Source organism: Rhinoderma darwinii, chromosome 12 (assembly GCF_050947455.1).
Source record: "Rhinoderma darwinii isolate aRhiDar2 chromosome 12, aRhiDar2.hap1, whole genome shotgun sequence".
Lineage (NCBI taxonomy): Eukaryota > Metazoa > Chordata > Amphibia > Anura > Rhinodermatidae > Rhinoderma > Rhinoderma darwinii.
In genome coordinates this window covers 8,381,791-8,396,530 of record NC_134698.1, presented here as the reverse complement: position 1 = coordinate 8,396,530, position 14,740 = coordinate 8,381,791, and the positions used below count along the sequence as shown (strand labels likewise).

General features: G+C 44.5%; 1 protein-coding gene and 1 long non-coding RNA gene across 5 annotated transcripts in view; one reads left to right on the top strand and one right to left on the bottom strand.

Annotated features, from left to right (window-relative positions):
• Positions 1 to 14,740, top strand: part of LOC142664914 (uncharacterized) — a 254,020-nt gene that overhangs the window by 122,659 nt on the left and 116,621 nt on the right. The window lies entirely within an intron of this gene.
• Positions 1 to 14,740, bottom strand: part of MTMR11 (myotubularin related protein 11) — a 43,270-nt gene that overhangs the window by 21,023 nt on the left and 7,507 nt on the right. Inside the window, exons 2-5 of the mRNA XM_075844344.1 lie at positions 11,908 to 11,968; positions 8,596 to 8,732; positions 6,981 to 7,053; positions 5,824 to 5,966 (exon numbers count right to left, since the gene is read on the bottom strand). Coding sequence (XP_075700459.1) covers positions 5,824 to 5,966; positions 6,981 to 7,053; positions 8,596 to 8,732; positions 11,908 to 11,968 — 414 coding nt within the window. The remainder of the gene's footprint in view (positions 1 to 5,823; positions 5,967 to 6,980; positions 7,054 to 8,595; positions 8,733 to 11,907; positions 11,969 to 14,740) is intronic.

Below are 14,740 nucleotides of genomic sequence, written 5' to 3'. Positions count from 1 at the left end.
ACAGCTCCTCTATACTACACCACACAGGAGAACTGACAGCTCTTCTATACTACACCACACAGGAGAGCTGACAGCTCCTCTATACTACTCCACACAGGAGAGCTGACAGCTCCTCTATACTACACCACACAGGCTGACCGATCCTCTATGCTACACCACACAGGCTGACAGATCCTCTATACCACACCACACAGGAGAACTGACAGCTCCTCTATACTACACCACACAGGAGAACTGACAGCTCCTCTATACTACACCACACAGGAGAACTGACAGCTCCTCTATACTACACCACACAGGAGAGCTGACAGCTCCTCTATACTACACCACACAGGAGAGCTGACAGATCCTCTATACTACACCACACAGGAGAACTGACAGATCCTCTATACTACACCACACAGGAGAGCTGACAGCTCCTCTATACTACACTACACAGGAGAGCTGACAGATCCTCTATACTACACCACACAGGAGAACTGACAGCTCTATACTACACCACACAGGAGAGCTGACAGATCCTCTATACTACACCACACAGGAGAACTGACAGAACCTCTATACTACACCACACAGGAGAACTGACAGCTCCTCTATACTACACCACACAGGAGAACTGACAGATCCTCTATACTACACCACACAGGAGAGCTGACAGCTCCTTTATACTACACCGCACAGGAAAACTGACAGCTCCTCTATACTACACCACACAGGAGAGCTGACAGCTCCTCTATACTACACCACACAGGAGAACTGACAGCTCTATACTACACCACACTGGAGAGCTGACAGATCCTCTATACTACACCACACAGGAGAACTGACAGAACCTCTATACTACACCACACAGGAGAGCTGACAGATCCTCTATACTACACCACACAGGAGAGCTGACAGATCCTCTATACTACACCACACAGGAGAGCTGACAGATCCTCTATACTACACCACTCAGGAGAGCTGACAGATCCTCTATACTACACCGCACAGGAGAACTGACAGCTCCTCTATACTACACCTCATAGGAGAGCTGACCGCTCCTCTATACTACACCACACAGGAGAACTGACAGCTCCTCTATACTACACCACACAGGAGAGCTGACAGCTCCTCTATACTACACCAGACAGGAGAGCTGACAGATCCTCTATACTACACCACACAGGAGAGCTGACAGCTCCTCTATACTACACCACACAGGAGAGCTGACAGATCCTCTATACTACACCACACAGGAGAACTGACAGATCCTCTATACTACACCACACAGGAGAGCTGACAGCTCCTCTATACTACACTACACAGGAGAGCTGACAGATCCTCTATACTACACCACACAGGAGAACTGACAGAACCTCTATACTACACCACACAGGAGAACTGACAGAACCTCTATACTACACCACACAGGAGAACTGACAGCTCCTCTATACTACACCACAGAGGAGAACTGACAGATCCTCTATACTACACCACACAGGAGAGCTGACATGTCCTCTATACTACACCACACAGGAGAGCTGAGAGCTCCTCTATACTACAACACACAGGAGAGCTGACAGCTCCTTTATACTACACCGCACAGGAAAACTGACAGCTCCTTTATACTACACCGCACAGGAGAGCTGACAGATCCTCTATACTACACCACACAGGAGAGCTGACATGTCCTCTATACTACACCACACAGGAGAGCTGAGAGCTCCTCTATACTACAACACACAGGAGAGCTGACAGATCCTCTATACTACACCACACAGGAGAGCTGACAGATCCTCTATACTACACCACACAGGAGAGCTGACAGATCCTCTATACTACACCACTCAGGAGAGCTGACAGATCCTCTATACTACACCGCACAGGAGAACTGACAGCTCCTCTATACTACACCTCATAGGAGAGCTGACAGCTCCTCTATACTACACCACACAGGAGAACTGACAGCTCCTCTATACTACACCACGCAGGAGAGCTGACAGCTCCTCTATACTACACCAGACAGGAGAGCTGACAGATCCTCTATACTACACCACTCAGGAGAGCTGACAGATCCTCTATACTACACCGCACAGGAGAACTGACAGCTCCTCTATACTACACCTCATAGGAGAGCTGACAGCTCCTCTATACTACACCACACAGGAGAACTGACAGCTCCTCTATACTACACCACACAGGAGAGCTGACAGCTCCTCTATACTACACCACTCAGGAGAGCTGACAGATCCTCTATACTACACCGCACAGGAGAACTGACAGATCCTCTATACTACACCGCACAGGAGAGCTGACAGCTCCTCTATACTACATCGCACAGGAGAGCTGACAGATCCTCTATACTACACTACACAGGAGAGCTGACAGATCCTCTATACTACACCACACAGGAGAACTGACAGCTCCTCTATACCACACCACACAGGAGAGCTGACAGCTCCTCTATACTACACTACACAGGAGAGCTGACAGATCCTCTATACTACACCACACAGGAGAGCTGACAGATCCTCTATACTACACCACTCAGGAGAGCTGACAGATCCTCTATACTACACCACACAGGAGAACTGACAGCTCCTCTATACTACACCACACAGGAGAACTGACAGCTCCTCTATACTACACCACACAGGAGAGCTGACAGATCCTCTACACCACACAGGAGAGCTGACAGATCCTCTACACCACACAAGAGAGCTGACAGATCCTCTATACCACACAGCAGAACTGACAGATCCTCTATACTACACCACACAGGAGAGCTGACAGCTCCTCTATACTACACCAGACAGGAGAGCTGACAGATCCTCTATACTACACCACTCAGGAGAGCTGACAGATCCTCTATACTACACCGCACAGGAGAACTGACAGCTCCTCTATACTACACCACACAGGAGAGCTGACAGCTCCTCTATACTACACCACTCAGGAGAGCTGACAGATCCTCTATACTACACCACTCAGGAGAGCTGACAGATCCTCTATACTACACCACACAGGAGAGCTGACGGATCCTCTATACTACACCACACAGGAGAACTGACAGCTCCTCTATACCACACCACACAGGAGAGCTGACAGCTCCTCTATACTACACTACACAGGAGAGCTGACAGATCCTCTATACTACACCACACAGGAGAGCTGACAGATCCTCTATACTACACCACTCAGGAGAGCTGACAGATCCTCTATACTACACTACACAGGAGAGCTGACAGATCCTCTATACTACACCACACAGGAGAACTGACAGCTCCTCTATACTATACCACACAGGAGAGCTGACAGATCCTCTACACCACACAGGAGAGCTGACAGATCCTCTACACCACACAAGAGAGCTGACAGATCCTCTATACCACACAGGAGAACTGGCAGATCCTCTATACTACACCACACAGGAGAGCTGACAGCTCCTCTATACTACACTACACAGGAGAACTGACAGCTCCTCTATACTACACCACACAGGAGAGCTGACAGATCCTCTATACTACACCACACAGGAGAGCTGACCGGTCCTCTTTAATGGGTATAATCTAATTTAATCTAAACAGGAGTATATTAAAAGCATACTGCAGTAAAAACTTTTATTGTAATTCATTAGGGAGTGCTACAGCCTTCTAATTATCACTCAAATGGGGCTAGGTTTAACTACATTTGATCTCAGACCAGTGCGGAGACCTTGTAAAGTACAGAAGTGCTTGTGTAACCATTTTAAAGGAATAGTACTGTATTTCCTCCATTTATACCCGTCGTTCGTGTACCCTAAGGTGTTATCGCAGGGGGTGCATGGCAAATATCCAGTGTAACAGGCTGTCTCCACACACCATGGTTTTGCTGATTTTACACAATTCTCCAATCAGTCAACTTTCTCTAGTGTTGCTTTTTACACCTATTGTGTTTCATAATTTGTGACAGATTTATGCGTCAATTTGCACTAGTGCTAACCCAAAAATTATACTGCTAGCTGAGTACATTTACTTAAGACAGTAATAGAACATAGCTTTGGGGGTACCTGGTTCAAATTTCTGTTACTAGGGGATTACTAAGCTTAGAAAGGTTGAGAGACCCTGGTCTATACCACCAGGCCTGCCCCCAGTACCATTCATTGTGACATTGTGAGCCATGATGTCGGATATAGACTATCGGTCCCAGAGGTAAAGTAGTAAATGTGGGCTGAATTTCTATGGGGACGACTGTGCCAAAAGGTGGAGTTACATGGCCAAGATTCCTGGCCGGTAAAGCGCGTCGATCCATGCCGTAATGGTCAGAATGTATGGGGACGAACAATCAATCAAACAAATATTCATGATAGTTTCCCCAATGCTGGAGAAAAGAGGTGTGGAAAAGGAAGGAGGCAAATTCAGGAGGGACAATGGTTCAACTACAAAAAAAAAAGTTTAAGAACTCTTTGCAGCATCACTGTTTTAGTTGTGTGTGTTTAATCAGACGGGAAGTGAAAGTAACCACAGTATGAGCAGCCTCAATGTTCCCCACAAGAAAACTCTTATACAAAAGCAGAACAGACCAGGCGTGCAATGGTTCTGCTTTTTGTTTTGTTCCCTTACACTAAATACAAGTATCAATGGTAGTGTCCCTTTAATAGAGATGTCCACCATGGTAGTGTCCCTTTAATAGTGATGGTCACAATGGTCGTGTCCCTTTAATAGAGATGTCCACCATGGTAGTGTCCCTTTAATAGTGGTGGACACAATGGTAGTGTCCCTTTAATAGAGATGTCCACCATGGTAGTGTCCCTTTAATAGTGATGGTCACAATGGTCGTGTCCCTTTAATAGAGATGTCCACCATGGTAGTGTCCCTTTAATAGTGGTGGACACAATGGTAGTTTCCCTTTTAATAGTGATGGTCACAATTGTCGTGTCCCTTTAATAGAGATGTACACAATGGTAGGGTCCCTTTAATAGTGATGGTCACAATGGTCGTGTCCCTTTAATAGAGATGTACACAATGGTCGTGTCCCTTTAATAGAGATGTACACAATGGTCGTGTCCTTTAATAGTGATGTACACCATGGTCGTGTCCTTTAATAGAGATGTACACCATGGTAGTTTCCCTTTTAATAGTGATGGTCACAATTGTCGTGTCCCTTTAATAGAGATGTCCACCATGGTAGTGTCCCTTTAATAGAGATGTACACCATGGTCGTGTCCCTTTAATAGAGATGTCCACCATGGTAGTGTCCCTTTAATAGAGATGTACACCATGGTAGTGTCCCTTTAATAGAGATGTACACAATGGTAGGGTCCCTTTAATAGTGATGGTCACAATGGTCGTGTCCCTTTAATAGAGATGTACACAATGGTAGTGTCCCTTTAATAGAGATGTACACCATGGTAGTGTCCCTTTAATAGAGATGTACACCATGGTAGTGTCCCTTTAATAGAGATGTACACCATGGTAGTGTCCCTTTAATAGAGATGTACACAATGGTAGGGTCCCTTTAATAGTGATGGTCACAATGGTCGTGTCCCTTTAATAGAGATGTACACAATGGTAGTGTCCCTTTAATAGTGATGGACACCATGGTAGTGTCCCTTTAATAGAGATGTACACCATGGTCGTGTCCCTTTAATAGAGATGTACACCATGGTAGTGTCCCTTTAATAGAGATGTACACCATGGTAGTGTCCCTTTAATAGAGATGTCCACCATGGTAGTGTCCCTTTAATAGAGATGTACACCATGGTCGTGTCCCTTTAATAGAGATGTACACCATGGTAGTGTCCCTTTAATAGAGATGTACACCATGGTAGTCATCAGAAGGGAACTGATCGCTTCCACTTACACTATAAGCTTCTGTCTTCAATCCATTGTCACTGAAGTAAAAGTTCATCAGCCGATAACCTCTGCAATAGATGAGTAATTCTTCAGGGACAAACTTCCGGCTCAACGATGGTGTGACAACTTTCACTTTACTCTGATTGGCCACTAGAAAGATAAACACAAAGATGGAAGAAATATGTCAATGGGCAGGGCTCCTTACAGAGGCTCCTGGACCTCAATACAAAATCTGTAACAGGTCCACCTATCATGTGCCATTTCTAGTACTGGTGTCGTCTTATGTGTCAGAGGGGCCTTTGAGACCTCTCTGGCCCCAGGGCCTGGAAGTGACTGCTATCTCTGCCCAACCCCCTATAACTACGCACCTGTCTGAGTGAAATATTTACTTCTAGTAAATGATTTTATTCTGATCCTCGTGTCCAGATTATGTACACACTGCGGCCTTCAGTCTGCAGTTGTCTTTCCCTCCTGCTCTAACCAACCTCCAGAAGCTGCCACTACAGCCACGTTCCTGAATATTTCTTGCTGCAGAAATGCTCTGAAATTTGCCTCAGATGCCATTAACATACACGTGAGTGCCAAATATCCAGTTTCTACGTTGTACCTATGATGAAAAAGACAGAAGTCTGGTAGCAAACCCCATCCCCTTTACCTCCACCGGCGGCATAGGAATGGTGCCGTCTCTGTCAAGGTCATACATTTTTCCCCATTGAAATCTGAATGTATTATCTGTGTTGTGGATGTGCTTGCTAAACAACAATAATCCATTATTTAATCTTTCACTATCCTAAGGATAATTGCCATAAAACAATGCACATACAATGTGTCTATTTATCTCCCTTTCGCTTTAAGACCGCATCCATTATACACCGGACAATTTTGGGCGGTGCGTCGATCAACGAGATAGCTCATTGATCGGCGCTCGTTTGTTCCTGTCACATGACCTTAAGTCTAGTATTACTGGATCCAGAATGTCAGAAGATTTTTTAGATCTCCATTCCGCTAAACATATTGGATAATATTTATTAATTCATTATAAATTTGGCGCATTTCCCTTGTAAATCTCCCATTGCGTAAGTCGGAGCAATACGTGCACTCGGCCGTTAGCAGTGATTTACTGGATTATTTTCCCCTTGGCCAGAGTAATGTGACAGCTCTCACCTGCCAATATCCTGTCAGCGCAGGGAAGGGCAATGTCATTGTCACTGTCAAATATCACCTCCTCGCAGGAATCCTGTCAGAGAACAAACACCTTTTTTTAACTCTTTCAGTTGTTACGACATGGTGAGAACAAAACAAAATGAGACGTCTGGAAGGGTTTTCTGGGGGTTGTAAAAATTATGTTAAAGTACAACTCCACCCAGAGCTAGGATTAATGTCCCACTCCCTTAACCTCTTTAAGTCATACCTGCAAGAGTCCAGGAAGCTGAGGTCTGGGATGCTGTATGCAGGCTGCTTAGATTATAACTAATGGTATCCAAAAGCAAATAATATTATTGGGCTAGGTAATGTTCCTGGGAACATCCTCCCATATCTGTTAATGAGGCAACTCTATGATACATATATAAACATGAGAAGAACAGAGTCTATAGCCAATATATATTCGAAAAAATGTCAATACAAAACTTTATTTAAATATACATAATGAACAAACATTTAAAAGAAGTATAACAGTAGGAGAACTCAATCACAAAATGACATAGAGACAAGTCAGGAAAGCCAAGGTATGTATAATAAACCTTTGAAGTATGGGTTTGGTGTAAGACTAACACTAGTGTAGCATAAAACTAGTTAGATCTATTTACAATTTTTGATGCTGTCTAAAGGGCATAAATGGTCCCGAAAACAGACATCAAAGAGTGAAGGTAATGGGTCTGAACAAGACCCTGTGTAAAGGATTACTAGGATGGTCTTACCAATAAAAAGTCCTTAGACTGGGTCCTGGTGGTCACTGTGTGCGCCCCGACGCGCGTTTCGCAGATGTCCGCTTCCTCAAGGGGGTGTCCAGCCTGGACGTCATGTATACTCAGAATCCTGACACTTCTGAATCTTTTCTTTGAGATTTTCTAGCACGGGAAACGAAATCTCGCGAGATTTCGGAGATAAACGAGATTTCATTTCCCTTGCTAGAAATCTCACAGAAAAGATTCAGAAGTGTCAGGATTCTGAATACACATGACGTCCAGGCTGGATTTCATGTGTATTCATTATCAGGACACTGCAGTAACGTTAATCTCTGTGTATGTGGCTGCACATCGCTGCTGTGTAAATGAATGTAGAGGAGTGTATGATGCTGACTGGTCACTGATTGGTCAGCGTCATACACGTAAACACGCCCAGTTAAAAACACAATACACGCCCAGTTGTCCATAACAAAAAAAGACGCCCAGTTGTCAATTTCAAACCTCATTTGCATATATATAAAATAGCTCATAACTTGGCCAAAAATGAACGTTTTAAAAAAAACAAAAAACCCCGTTACTGTTATCTACATTGCAGCGCCGATCACATGCAATAGGAGATAGGGGTTTCAGAATCTGGTGACAGAGCCTCTTTAAACCCAACTATCAAAAAAATTACAAATACTGTCACAAAATTGGGACCCACGTCCGATACCTTACAAAATTGTATTTTGTGTTGCAAAAATTTACGTTGTGCGTCACATACTAGACCCGGCGGGCCATATTGCTGTAAAAGGTGATACATTATCCCAGACAGGAGTTCTAGCTCTATTCCTGCCTGTGAAATTTTTGCTAATTTACTACAATATTTTTACCTGAGGGGAGTTGAAACAATCTGGTCTGAAAGCAATCCGGTAGCTGGTACAATACAGAGTTCCAAAAACATCATGGTAGCCATCTTTAAAATGTAAACGTTTCCTGACCCGCAAGGATTTTTCATGTACGTGTTCTCCTGTGAGCATGAAAGATATCATACATTGATTTACATGGTTTTATCTCCACTTGGGTGTAGGAACAGAATAAAGTCGGTGACCCTTAGCGCTACAGAGAGCTACTAAAATGGCCGCCACCTCTCCTATTTTCTGATTCCCTTATCCATTACTGCACATATAAGGCCACTCATTCCCCTATAGAACATAAACTGTAGACAGTCTGTGCAGATACTGGTCACTATATCACACCAGCGGGTTTTGGTTTTCACAAGGTAAGTCCAGGCGTTATTGCTTTCCTGTTGTGGTTTGCACTCAGCATTTTTTTTTTATGTCTTTATGTTAGCTCAAGGTATTTCTGCAATAACATTTCCACGATAATTGGGTGATGACGTATATAATAATAACAAAAAAAAAAGTTAGTCAGTCAACGGGACAGGCTCACACATGCTTTATGGGCACTCTAATGACGGCCATTGGTGGTTGTCCCTTTTTTTCAACCAAAGTAATTAAAAAACAGTTCAATAAAGCATTAAATGGCACAGGATATGCCATAAATGTCTAATAGATGCAGCTCCCAATCTCTAGAACGGGGCCCCTGACCCCCATCCTACTATCTCTTCCTCTCGCTTCTTTCCGGCCACTGACTGACAAGGTGATCGGGTGGACAGAAACAGTTGAACTACGCTGTTTTTATAACTCATGGGAGCTATGGAAATAGCGTAGTGTGGTTTCCGTAGCTCCCCCTAAGTTCCCGGAAACAGCATAGCTCGCCGTGCTGCGCTGTTTCTAAAACTCCTATTCACTTCTATGGGAGTTACGGAAACGGCGTGCTCTGCTGTGTCTGTACTCACAACTACCTCGTCAGTCGGTGGCCGGAGAGCAGTGGGAGCAGTCAAGGTAGGACAGAGGTCAGGGGGGCCCGTTCACAGAGCAGGGACCTGCAACTATCCGACATTTATGGCATATCCCGTGGATATGCCATAAATGTCAGAGATGAGAAAATCCCTATAGGTTCAGGATTACAAACACCAATTTTGGTGCAGTTTTTTCAGCCAAAGCCAGAAGTGGATCCAAAAAGAAGGAAAGGTATAAAGAAAAGACTGATGCATCTCCTTTTTTTTTGTCCACAAAAGAAAGGAGCCACAAAAATTTGCCACAAAAACAGCATCAAAACTGTGCGTGTGTGATTCTGGCCTAAGGGTGGAATCACACGCATTTTGAGTTGCACTTTTTGATGCAGCTTGTTTTAGCCAAAGCGAGTAGTGGCTTCAAATGGAAGGAATCGGGTTCCTTTGGAATCCATTCCTGGCTTTGTCGTTTTTTTCACACCATAAACTGCCTGTGTGATTCCAGCCTAGGGTCAGGTTCACACATGCAGTTTTTGCCTCATTTTCTTGAGCCAAACACAGGAGTGGACACCAGAAAAGTGATACATCAGTCTTTTCTTTATACCTTTCTTTACTTTTGAATCCGCTTCTGGCTTTCAATCAAAAACCTGAGCCAAAAACTGCAGCAAAACTTTGTGCGTGATCCTGGTCTAAGGCTGGATTCACACATGCTGTTTTTGGTGCAGTTTTTCATACTTTTTTTTTTTTAAGCCAAAGCCAATATTTGCTGTATATTTTGTCTTCATTTTGTATCTACTCCTGGCTTTGGCTCTGAAAACTGTGGCAAAGCGGCGTGTGTGAATCTGGCCTAAAGGGGTTTTCTTAGGCGAGACACTGATGACATACAGATGTAGCGAGCGCCAACAGTACAAACAGGAAGTGTATTAGAACGGCACTCTACGTAAATAGCGAAGCGCGCTGTGGCAACTACATAAATATAGTAGCGCACCATTTGTACTGTTGGCGCTCGCTACATCTGCATGTCTATGATATGCCATTATTGTCTTAGGCCCCCTGCACACGACCGTAGAATTCGTCCGTAATTACAGACCTATTCACTTCTATGGCCAACGGACACCTTCCAGTATATTTGCGGGAAGGTGTCCGTGCCGTAGAAAGCCTCCGCAAAAGATAGGACTTGTCTTATTTTTTGCTTTTTATGGACCGTGCTCCCACACTTTATATGGGAGCATGGCCCGCAAAAACGGTGGCTGTCCGCGGCCGGCCGTGTCCGTAATCACGGACTCGGATTATGGGCACGTCGTGTGCATGGGGCCTTATCGGTGGGGGTTAAAACTTGTAACTCCCCTCAATATCCAGACCAAATTGGCAGCGGCTCTCGGAAAATACAGCGCCACCTTGATGGAATATCCTAGCAATATTGCTTCCATGTCTCCCTGGGGGATACCCGTTTAGGACTTCACACAACTCTGGGACTCTTAGAAATGCAACTCAAACAAATGCTCCTTAAAATACTTTGTGACAGACAGATGACAATAGGGGGAGTGCAAAAGTGGAGGTGTCCCCCATAACTAGCAATGAGATCGTCGGTTTATTTTTCCCGACCTACCATACCAAAATAAGAGCTCAAACCTTATTGGTTGCAACACCACTGATTGTTGTGAAAGGTCCAAACATCCCCTTTGGTCGAGTCCGGAATCCCAGCCCGCTCTGGCGATCTCCAAAATTATAGAGGGCCTGAAACCCTTCAGCACGAAGCAAAAGGGTTAATCAAGCCAATGGTGCTGTACTTGGGTAATAGGAATATTGTAGCGGCCACGCATCTACAATGTGTGACTATTTTCAAGATCTCCTCTTGCTGTCAATGAAAGAATGTCAGTGTCAGGCTGAAAACCCACCCTGATAAGAGTTCGTTACAAAGTAGGGAGCTCTGATACACTATAACAAGCCCTGACATGATCAGGACAGGTGTTCAGCCTTTGGGTGTAAACCGGCCATTTCACATTCACTGACAGCAAGCAGGAATCTTGAAAATGGTGAGGAAGTTACAGAACTTATTCTATAATGATAATGCTGCATAAAACTTTTTAAAACACATTTCCCCATACAGAAACCAAGCATTACAGACAGACAGGCCTGGCAAAAGACGACAAAGTGAAACGCTCCCCAGAGAGAGACCATAAAATTAAAAAGAGAAAAGGAAGCTTTAGTGGACGCACATGTTTGGAGTCTGAAGACACAGCAAGGCGAAACAGGCAGGAAGTTTACATTTGTGGGCTGGCTGGGGTTGCCATAGTAACGGGCAAATACGCTGCACCCTCGCCGCATACACAATCCGCTTCCTCACCTGGTAGGCATTTCAGGCCGTCGCTGCGGTTGTTTATTTTTGGAGACTTTGAGCTTCTGACCTGCAGGGCAAAAACATGGTGGTCACCAACAATTTTTTTACACCATGTTCAAAAAGCAAAAAATATCATACATTTTCATTTTTTTTTTAAAGTGATAGATACACTAAAGCAACCCAGCACGGCCCCATACACTCTATGTGCGTTTTTGGACGTCCTTTTACAAAAGAGGGGATATGGTAATGTGATTTGGCTCCCACCATTTTTTTTGCAATGAGGAAATGTTATCCTGCATTATGAGCTCCCAGATATGCAGCTGCTCAGAGCTCAGGTTGTAACTAAAAACCAGGGGAATGCACAGTTTATCCCCAAAAAGTAGCTGGACAGATTACATTGAGCTCCCCAATGGATTCTTAAAGGGGGTCTCCCGGTGTGTGGATCATTAACACACTGAGGGGGTCATTTATCAACCACACTACGTCAATTTTCTCACGTAGAAAAGTCTCAAAAACACCAGTCTTAATAAATTGTCCCATATATGTGCATGTTGCCCCCTAGAAAAGGAGGCTTGATATCGGGGGTAGCAAGTGAGAGCTCTTTATTTCAAATAAGAGGGAAGAGGTGTATCATAGGACTGTAAAAATCAAACACGGAAAAGAGAAAGCGGGCCTCATTCAATTGGTTGTAATGTTAAGATCCGTCAACAGCAATCCAACATCTGCTTTTCTTCCCCCTAGGAACCGTGTTACTCATCTCTTGTCTGTGCTGTTTGTAGTATGGGGTTCAGCTGCAATACCTGACACTGCCTATGAACAAGAGGAGAGGCGCTGTATGTGGGGTGGGGGGGGGGGGCAGAGTGCAGCAGACCTTATTTTCTAATCTTAGGGCCCCATGCACACGACTGTAAAAATCATCTGTAATTGCGGACTGTAATATGCGAGTGGCTGTCTGCGGCCGGCTGTGCCCGTAATTGCGGCCCGTGATTACAGGCACGGCCGTGTGCATGGGGACTAAGCATGTACATCCTTTCTATAAGAAAACATATGCGTCTCTCTATTTTGGGACTGCCTTCACATTCCCATTAAAGGAACACTTCGCTATTGACCGCGGCATTTGACAGGTTAAACGGACGGGATCAGAGTTATGTCCGATCCCAGCCGTTGCAGGCAGGTGTCAGCTGTGTGAAACAGCCAGCACCCGCCCCATATGGTGCGGGCTCAGCTACTGAACCTGCACCATCTTGGAGTAGCACACATCCAACGTAACTATATGTCAGGTGTCGCTAAGGGGTTAATAACATCAAACTGGATCGTTACTATTTAAAGTGGATCCGTCATCAGACCTTTCAGGACAGGTCCGCTCTCCTATTAGCCCAAACAATACAGGAAAACACTGTGCCGTTTGGCTAATGGGTACTAGCAAAGAATACGGCGTACTCCATTGTGTCCGGTATTTCCATGAGGGGAGCGGGGTGGTGGGCGGAGCGGGGTGGTGGGCGGAGCGATCGGTTCATGAATACACGAGATGTTACGGAGTCCCCTGTATTCTGTGATCGCACCTATTAGCCAAACACGGAGAGCGGACATGTCCTCACGCGATGCTGATCTTATATAATCTGACATCCGCTATAAGCAATGCTGCACAAAACAGAACTCCCCTGTAAATATATACCGGCTGACGCAATTTTCTATAGGATTTGAATACCCGTTTTTTGTTTCGAGCGCCTTTCTGGTATAGTAATCTAGTCCTCACACGCAGCGCCGCCTCTGCTGAACACGGGCTGGACAGTTTGTGTACAAGTTCTTTCCAAAACTGCTCAGTATGACTCATTAAAGCCTTTATATGCTGGAAACGAGAAGTGTTTTCTGTTCTGTTCCCAGGTTCCGCTGGAATGTGAAAACTCCCATTGTGGGATCTCTGGCCACACAGACGAAAATATAAAAATAAAAAGTGACGGAAATGGAGCCAGTGGTTCTAGTCTTGAGGCTACTCCGAACACCTGCTCCAACACCAACATCAAATATCATGGGATAGGGCATTTTTAATGGTGTTCATGGTTTTTATAAATAAAGTTGATTGAAACCGCACATCCCGGTAATACAGTCCCTGATTGAACATTATTCGGCAGCTGCGCTTAGCTCTGCTCTCAGATCTCTCGTGCTCGCTTGTGTGTGCGCTTGTTTCAATCAACTTTATTTATAAAAATCTGATTACGCCTTTTAAAGAGGTTGTCTTGGTCTTCTATAAATAAAGCTTGATCAATGTAAAATGAAAAATGCGGCAACTCTCTCTAATATACTTTGCGTTCCAATTTATCACCATTTTTACTTTCTCTGCTTGCTGCCAATGAATGAGAAGATTTTTGTTAAAAACTCCTACAGATTTGATACTTCTCAGTGAGGGTTTGTTACAATGATTCCCAGTCGAGATAATCCTCGGTGAGCTGAACAGTCTGGGTGATACGTATTTACTGCACTGATACATAGTAGCAAACTTTCAGGGCAAAAGAAAGATCTCTGCAGCTTCTGTGTTCTTAGTAATAAATAATTTTGCCGTGGCTAGCCCTTACGATATCTAGAGAGTTGTGGTAAAGGCTTTTTTGACCATTACTCATCTTGTAGGCCTCAACCTCTATACTTGGGATCATTGCAGGGCATCTTTTCTGTATATTTCCCATTGTAAATGAACCAATTCAATATGGAGCATGATGTGACTACCGCAGTTTGCGTTGGTGAAGAGTTGGCGCTCTTATTGCTCGTTGGTTTTAGTCTTTAGGGACCCCTATAAAGTGCATGTGTCTTATGTATTGTGACCTTATTGGGATACATATTGTGT